The sequence below is a fragment of the Myotis davidii genome, unplaced genomic scaffold (assembly GCF_000327345.1).
Source record: "Myotis davidii unplaced genomic scaffold, ASM32734v1 scaffold353, whole genome shotgun sequence".
Lineage (NCBI taxonomy): Eukaryota > Metazoa > Chordata > Mammalia > Chiroptera > Vespertilionidae > Myotis > Myotis davidii.
The window spans coordinates 217755-226546 of record NW_006284335.1 but is presented as its reverse complement, the minus strand read 5'-3'; the positions used below and the strand labels follow the sequence as shown (position 1 = coordinate 226546).

Here is an 8792-nt window from a genome sequence, read left to right as displayed (position 1 = left end):
TGCAGGCACGTGTGCAGTGTGGGCAGCACATCCGCAGACCCGCGGCCCTCCGGGAGCTGGGCTTGCCAGGCTGGTCGGGAGCCCAAGCCAAGGCACCTGTGTTTCCAGCTCCAAGCGAGTCCTGGCGTGTGGCCTCCACAGACTCGCAGCCGTGGGACCTCGATTCTGGGAACATGGACTCGGAGGGGAGGGGGATGTGTGGAGGGCAGATCTGGGAGACAGAGAGGGCATCACGCAGGCCACACGGGCCCCAGCTTCCTCAGGCCAAGTCATTGTGGCCTGGATGACACCACCCCACAAGATCAACCTTCCTGGTGCCCCATGTTCGGTTCTGTTTCCAGGCAGACGGAGGTTCCGGTCCTCCCTCTGCTGCCTCCTATCAGGCGCCTCGAGCCAGTTGTCTGAGCCTGTTCCCCATCTATGCTGCAGGGATCTGCTGCTGTCTTGAGTAAAGAAGGCGAGACCTCCCCAAGTGGCTAAGGTCCTCGAGTGGGAGGCTACAGGGGGCATAGGCCTCAGCTCTGCGACACTTGTAGAAATTCCATGTTGGGGGGTTGGGGGGAGGAGAATTGGCCAAAATGTCTAAAAACAAAATTTAACTGAGAGTGAGAGAGAAACAAGCCCCAGCCCTTCATGGAATGCAAAGCCCAGATTAATCCATTTTTCTTGAATCAGAGTCGAACTCGTCAGGCCTGGGCGGGAAGGCCCACCTGGTCTGAGATGATGGATACACACCCTGGACGACCTGCCCATCAGCTCGGAATCTCAGGGCTCCAGGACAGGACAGCATCCCCACCCCCGTGAGAGGGCTCGACCGGGCTAACAGGCCGCACATCTAGACTCAAGGACAGTCTGCCCCCGTTGGTGCCAATTCAGCCCCTCAGGGGGCAGATGCTCACTTCTGTGCTCTGAGCCACTGTCTCCGGGGCCTCCGGGTGAGGCCTCTGCAGAGAAGGCAGCCTTGGGTCTCAGAGAGGCTCATCACATGCCCTTGACTCGGATGTCGGGTGCGCACCATGGAAATTTTCTGACATTATGTTTATGGCATTCAGAAAGTGACAAGACAGAGATGGTTGTACGTCCCAGAGCAGCCCTGACACCTGGCAGGTGCTTGCCCGGGCACTGCTTCCCCAGAGGGTCCCCCAGGTACAGCAGCCCCTCCACCGCCCCTCAACTCCTCCTGCCACAGTCCCCACCCGCCATCACTTCTCAGCCGCCTCCCTGCCTGGCACCTGGAACTATGGTGGGGAGGACCCTCTGTCCTTGGAGCTCTGTGCCCTCCATCAAGACCCCGCAGACATGCAGCACCCGCTTGGCCAGCAAACCTGCACCTCCCTGACTGCCCGGCACCCCCTCTGCCAGGCGGGGGTCCTCCTCTGCCTACTCAGTCCCTGGGGCGTGGGCTCCTGCGACGTGAGCCCCCTGCGTGCAAACTGCCACAGCCAACAGAGCCCGACCTCAGACCCCGCACGGCCCACGCGGAGGCACCCACGCCCCTCGCCACCGCTGGCCCAGGCCTACCTGTTGGGATTGTAGTCAAGCGCGCCCACCTCCTCACTGGCCTGCAGCAGGTCCAGGATGCCCGCGGCCGAGCCCCCGCCGTCCTTCTTCACTTTGGCGTTGCGGGTGGGCTTGGTGTCCGTGTCGATGCGCAGGGAGCCCTCATCCGAGGAGTCGTCGCTCGGCTGTGGGGATGGGGAGCCGGTCAGAACAGAGCTGGGGGGAGCGACAGGACTACCGTTCCCCTTGACAAAAAAAAAAAAGTTTTTAAAAATTAAAAAATAAAATAAGGAAAAATAAAAAATGTGAGATCCCAACCTGTGATGAGCATGTGGGGCTGGCTGGCCAGACGCCCCGGGTGGTTACCAGGGTTTTCCATCGGGATTGTGGAGCCTGCCCGCAAAGGACCCGGCACCATCCTGCCCAGCAGTTTCCCAGAGGAATCCTGGGCCCCAAGACCGTACGCAGGAGCCCCGGTATTGAGCTCAGGTACAAAGGAGTCAGCGCGGTCAGGTGAGGAGCAGACAGGAGGACTCCCCCGACCCAAGGCTCCAGTTAAGTCCTGGCAGGAGGCTCTGAGGGGAAACTCCAGGCTCCCCGGGCAGCAGGGGAGACCCCCATGCAGACCCCAGGCTCACTGGAGACAGCCACCACATCGTGGTTGGATGAGGCCTTACCAGTCGTCTAACTTAGTTCCCCAGCAGGTCCAGCCCTGCTCTGCACCCGATCCTCAGGGTCAATAAGGCATCGTCTTCATGGCATCTGGCTGGGCGCTCCTGAGGCCCACCCCTTGCACAGACCTGCAGACCCTCCACACCCCGCACCTGCTGCTCTCCCCGCTTCTGTGCAAGGCCTTAGGCTCACGTCCCCATGGCTGGCACCCAGCCAGCCTCCCCACAAAAACTCCAAGAAGAGGGCGGCACATGAAGACACTCGGCCGCACCCCAAGCGGAAAGCGCACAAGCACAGCCACGGGGTCCCCGAAGGAGCTCACCTTGTAGAGCGCCGAGTCCAGCTTTGGCTTCGTCACAGGTGTGGGCAGCGGCTCCTTCCTGTCCAGTAAGACTGAGACCAAAGCAGACGGGAGTTGGTGGTGGCTTTGAGAGGATCGCTCTGGCCAGCCACGCCTGACACCCACCCTCTGCAGGATGGCCTTACAGGGCTGGGTCTGCCCCTCCACGTCCCCCCAACTTACAGGACAGGTCTCTCTTCGGGGCATTTTTCTTCCTCCTGATGGGAAACTCATCAATCTTGAGCTCCCCGTCATCCGACACGTACTCATACTCATCCCGAACGGGCTGGGGCTTGTCCTCCTTGAAGTTCTGCAAGGCCCCAAACACCCCTGGGCTCGGCTGCGGCTTGAGGGCCTTGGAGCTGGGACAGAAGTGGACTGGTCAGTGGGGGTCCACATGGCCCAGCCAGTGCCCCACCACTCTGCCACGGACGCAGAGGGTCAGCAGTCATGCCGAACACTGCCCGATCCCACAGCTCCCTCCCAGATGCCATGGGCCGGCGAGGACAGCGCACAGCTCACGAGGTATGGCCTGGCCCTCCCCGCCCACGCAAGGCCTCTCCTTGAGTTGTCTCACGGTGTGCCCTGCACTGCCCCACCCTGGCCACTGGACCAGCATGGCCTTCCTTCTGCCTGCCCCACAAGCTCTGGCCGCAGCCTCCCCCTGGCTCGGGCCTAGGGAGACAGAGGCTGGGCTACAGCTCTAATCCCCAGCTGTAGAAACACAGAGGCTGACCACCGGCGAGCCTGCTGGGTGTGGGTATGAGCCGGTAACACCACACACACACACACAGGTGTGACGTGGTTACAGAGTCATGTCCACCTTCCTCTCCCGCACTTCTAAACTCTCTGTAGCATGGTGGGTCCCAGAGTGAACGCGTTTGAAAGCTCTCCAGGACGAGCTCAGAGCCATGAGGTCAGGGTGACAGGGCCGCAGACCAGACCCTTCCCGCCTGCTCACGGAGAGTCCTCGGCACGTGGCCATGCGTTCTTGGGAATGATGGTCCTGCCTACCCGGCTCTGCCTGGTCACCAGGTGCCGGCCCCGCTCCACTGCTCCGCCACCTGGAGTGGCTTCCCCTCCCATTTCCCAGGTGAAGAAACAGGCCCACCACAGAAAAGGGGCCCATTCCGCTGCGCTGTATCTGCTTCCTGGCTTAGGGGCACTCAACCTGGACTTGACTCAGCAAGCAACCTGTGGGCCCACAGTTGGTGAGACTAATCAGGGGCATGAAGCCCGTCCTGTACACCTGGCACTGGGCTGGGCTGGCATGCTGTCAGCAGACACGGGCCTGTTCCACCATCTGGAAACCACACACCCACTCCCAAGCTGGCACCCCAATGTCTCAGCTCAGGTCACCTCCTCTTGGAAGCCCTCTCAAGTCCCTTGGCACACAAGGACCCACAGTCCTTGTCACAGGCGTAATTTTAGGTGGATTTGAGAGTACTGGGTTCACGCTGCCCCCCACACTGGCCTCTGGCCTCCAAGGACAGGGTCCTGACCTCCACTACATCCTCTGCCCCAAACAGCACTTAGCTAATATCTACCCAATCATGCTCTCCCCTCCCTTTCTCCCTCCCTCCCTGCCAACACACGCTGCTGTCCCTCCCCATCCACACAAGCTATTGGCTTAGGAGGCAGAGGAGGGGCCTGCCCGGCGTGGCCCTCACAAGGGGTATTCCCAGTGACGTCAGCCAGTTCAGGAAGGGGCTGCTCCTGAGGAGACCTCCAGGTAAGTGTGTGTGTGCAGGGTGGGTATGGAGGGGTGTGCAGGGTCTGTGTGATGTGTGTGGAGGGGTGTGCTGTGCATGGAGGGGTGTGCAAGGGTATGTGGATGATGTGTGTGTAGGGATGTGCTGTGCATGGAGGGGTGTGCAAGGTGTGATAACTCACATATGATGTGTGTGATGTGTGGGGAGGAGTGATTTATTTTCCTCTCAGTGGCTCTTACCCTTACCCTGGGGGAAAAGAAAAGCTTAAACACCCTTAGACTATTGCCTGTGTGTGCAGGGGTGTGCTGTGCATGGAGGGGTGTGCAAGGGTATGAGTGCATGTGGATGATGTGTGTGATGTGTGTGGAGGGGTGTGCAGGGTATGAGTGCATGTGCATGATGTGTATGAGTGTGGAGGGGTGTGCAAGGTGTGAGTGCATGTGTATGATGTGTGTGAAGGGGCGTTCAGGGTGTGTGATGTAGGGGGTCTGGGAGTGTGTGTGTGACTGTGACCCCTCCTGCTGGGAGCATCACGTACCCCAGAAGTTTCTTGTTGGAAAAGGAAAATAAGAATTTGGTGTCCTTGTTCCCCGATGTAGGAGGCTTCTCCAACTTCTGCTCTTCCTCCATCTTCAGCAGGGAGTCAGGTTTGCTATTCTGAAAAGTAAACCCAGGACCATTGTTAAGTCCCACACAGGATTCCAGTGGGCAGAGGCAGTGGGACCAACCGGCCTCCTCCCTCTGAACACGTCATCCAGGGACCCATGGACCTGGAGGACCTGTCTTGGGAGTGTGAGCTCAGCCCAGGGTTGGGTGAAGGAGGGCAATGCCATCCGTCAGCTCAAAGGGCAACAAGCTCAGCCTCAGGCCAGAATGCTCCCATAACAATCCCATGGGGAGTGGCCCCTCCAAGGTCACACATACCCAGACCTGACCTGGGGACAGGTGGACACACAGCTGTACATGCACTACAAGAACAGGTATGTACCTCTGCTCACAACACCAAGCCCACAAATGCCCCCACACACCACCTCTCATAAATGCAGCGCTCCCTGAAAGTAGACTCACTCACCCACATGTGCATGCAAACACACAGGTGCACACATGCACACACATGCATGCCCGCATATGTGCACATACAAACACATGTGTGTGCACATGCACGTGCAAACACACGGGTGCATACACATGCACGCCCACAGGCATACATCTCACCTTGTACTTCCACTTGGCCTCTGACTTGCTCTTGGTTTGCTCTCGGATTTCCAGCCTCTCCACATCGTTCTGTGTGCTGATTACCTCCTTGTTGGGCACACTCAGGACGCTCTTTGTGGCCTAGAAAACAGCAGCCATAACTCAGTGGTGGACATGGGAGGGCAGGGAGCTACCTTAGGCTACAGGACAAAACAAGAATCACAGAGTCCCTCTCTCCTCCAGGCCCATATGCAGCAGCTCATCCATCCATCCATCCATCCACTATCAATCCACCCACCCTTCTATTCATCTATCCATCCACCCATCCACCACCTATGCACTCACCCATCCATCCATCCATCCACCATCCACTCACCCATCCGCCCACTAATCTATCCACCTTCCATTCACCATGCACCTTCCATCCACTATGCACCCTCCCACCCACCCATCCATCCATCCATCCATCTATGTGCCCTTCCATCCACCAACTATCCATCCACCTGCTTTTGTTTTCCTCCTCCCTCCCTCCTTCCTTCCATCTGTTCATTCATTCATTTATCTACTCTCTTTGCCTTAAGCAAGGGAAACCAGGTATCCCACTGCGGCCCTGCAACACTGGTCCTGGTGGTTGCAGACCTCCTGGAAGGTTAACAGCTCTCCGCCAGCAGCAAATCACTCTATGAGACCTGGCCTCAGAAATTCATGGCCCCTGAAGCCCATACTTAAAACCTTCTGATTAAATGGTGGGTCCTCAGGGCCAGGCCTGCCTCTCTTGCTGCCCACAGGGTCTCGGGCCCCCACTGCCAGTCTCCCTCCTGCTCCCCACTGCCCTCCACTTGGTGCCTCACTCACCTTCAGATCTCAGCCAATGTCTGGGTCCCAAGAAGATTCAGCCAGCTCACTCCCCGGGTGACCCTCCATGCTGCCACCCTGCCCCAGCTCAGACACTGCTGCCTTTGTCGTCATGGTCTCTCCCCAGCTGCCCACCACCCTAAGCTTGGGAAGAGCCCATCTGCCCTGGGTCCCAGGAACAAGAACAGGCAGCTGCAGCTCCATCGACAGGCCTGGCCCCAGAGGTGGCTGCGGGCTAACTGACCACAGGTGGGGAGGCAGCCACTCACCTTGCCCTTCTTAGGTGGCTCGATCTTGGTCAGTGCCTCCTTGGTGTGGGCCTCCAACAGGTCCAGGTTGGGGATGGTGGGCGAGGCTGACCCCCTACACTTCTTCCCTTTCTTCTTGCCCCCATCCTTGAGCTTCAGTGATTTAGGGGGCTTCGGGGGCTTGGGAGATTTGGGGGGCTTGGGGACTTTGGATGGCTTGGGTATCTTCATCGTTTTGGAAGTCTTTTTTTTGGACACTTTCTCCAGGAAGGAGCGAGGAGGGCTGGCTTCAATGGGGGATGGAGGTTCCTCCTTCTCTCGGTCCCCAAAACAGACCTCATTCGAGATCGCAGAAGTCACTTCTGGTCTGGCAGCCTTGGAGGCATTCTGAGCAAAGGAAAGAGGTAACCAACCATCTCCTGTCAGAAGGGGATCATGGCCCAGGCCATGGGAGACATTCAAGCAGAGAAGGAGCATGCATTTACACCACTGTGTGTACACTCACATCTATCTATACCATCCACATGGCACAGCACATCCATCTACACCATTGTGTGACATGCCTACATCCATCTATACCATCATCCATGTGATACACTCACATCTATCTATACCATCCACATGACACAGCACATCCATCTACACCATTGTGTGACATGCCTACATCCATCTACACCAGTGGTTGGCAAACTGTGACTCGCGAACCACATGCAGCTCTTTGGCCCCTTGAGTGTGGCTCTTCCACAAAATACCGACTTCTGTGCATGGGCCATGAAGTTTCAATCGCACTGTACATGTGCGCCCGCATGTGGTATTTTGTGGAAGAGCCACACTCAAGAGGCCACAGAGCCGCATGTGGCTCGCCAGCTGCAGTTTGCCGACCACGGATCTACACCATCATTCATGTGATACACTCACATTCATCTCTACCATCCACATGACACAGCACATCCATCTACACCATCATGTGACATGCTTGCCTCTGTCTATACCATCTGTGTGACACGTCCACACTATCCATGTGCCATGGCCACATTCATCTATACCATCAGCTACCTGATTCCTCTACCTCCTGTGGGTACCCCTGGCAGGGCTGGAACCATCCTCCCTCACGCCCACCGGGAGCTGCAGAGGAGCCCCCTTTCCACCTCTCACTCCCTAAACTCCCACCAGGAGATGCAGCAGGGGCCTAGGAGTCTGAGCCCACATCTTGCAGGTGACCACATGGCCATTCCTGACAGGCAGCCCTACAGAGGGCCAGAGAAGAGAGGCCTCCCAGGACCAGGGCCAGCGGGCCCGAGTCAGCCCTACCTCGCTGAGCCGGATCTCTTTGGCAAGGTCTTTGATGAGCTGCGAGGGCTTGAAGTGCTCTGGGAGTTCATCTTCATGCTCTGCCAAAGCCTGCAGGACAGCCACGCACAGGGTCAACGGTCAGCCACTGAGTCCGGATGTGGATGCCCACCCTCTGTGCCACGCCCACCTCCCCTCCACCTCCCACCCACAGGGGCCCAAGCATGCTCAGCCTCTGATTCCTGACTAACCCTCTCTGTCCCACCAGGCCCTGCCCTGCCCTGCCCTGCCCTGCCTACTGGGCCAGGACCTACCACTACCCCGACGGGCATGGGGCAGGGGCTGCCTGCATGGGGTGCTGGAGAAATCAGCCCACTCCAGCCAGACACTGCCCTGACAAGAAAGCTCTGCCATGACCCCACTCTATAGATGGAGAGCCTGAGTCCCCGAGAGGACGAGGTACCCAAAGCCACCACCAGCTATGGAGTGAATGTGGGCTGTCTTCTTCCTGACACAAGGCCGCTCTCCTGGCTACCTGCTGCGGTGAGGCAGGAGGGATGCCACGCACTGCTCACTCTAAGCCTTAAGGCCAGAGAAGATGTGGCCACAGGATAGCGTTGGGGGGGCACTGGCCACCCACCCACCAGGCCCACCCATTAGAGAAGCAAGAAGCACACAGGTGTTCCCCTCCTGGCCCCACCCCCTCCTGAGGGCCTGCTCAGACAGTGCTGGCTCCCCTCTGGGGGACAGGATGCTGCCACAGACAGTGCCCAGGCTGATGGGGCCCTGCCCTCACTCTCTTCCCACAACCCAGGCAACATTCCAAGGGAAGTCTGAAGCTGCTTCTCTGGGGCCCCCATTGTCGGAAAACAGCTGCTGCATAGGAGCTAGTGAAGTGTTAACGTTCAATGTAGGGGCCACCGGACAGTGGGGGGCACAGGACAGTGGGGGGGGCACAGGACAGTGGGGGGGCACAGGACA

At 58.4% G+C, this 8792-nt stretch overlaps 1 protein-coding gene across 4 annotated transcripts in view; it reads right to left on the bottom strand.

Annotated features, from left to right (window-relative positions):
- PHF2 (PHD finger protein 2) overlaps positions 1-8792 on the bottom strand; it is a 40893-nt gene that overhangs the window by 9799 nt on the left and 22302 nt on the right. For 2 of the 4 annotated variants that reach the window (XM_015569649.1, XM_015569653.1), the window contains exons 10-16: positions 7833-7922; positions 6543-6908; positions 5440-5559; positions 4763-4881; positions 2696-2874; positions 2495-2565; positions 1522-1745 (exon numbers count right to left, since the gene is read on the bottom strand). In XM_015569649.1, coding sequence (XP_015425135.1) covers positions 1522-1745; positions 2495-2565; positions 2696-2874; positions 4763-4881; positions 5440-5559; positions 6543-6908; positions 7833-7922 — 1169 coding nt within the window. The remainder of the gene's footprint in view (positions 1-1521; positions 1746-2494; positions 2566-2695; positions 2875-4762; positions 4882-5439; positions 5560-6542; positions 6909-7832; positions 7923-8792) is intronic. The other 2 variants (XM_006754440.2, XM_015569663.1) reach the window with 2 other exon arrangements.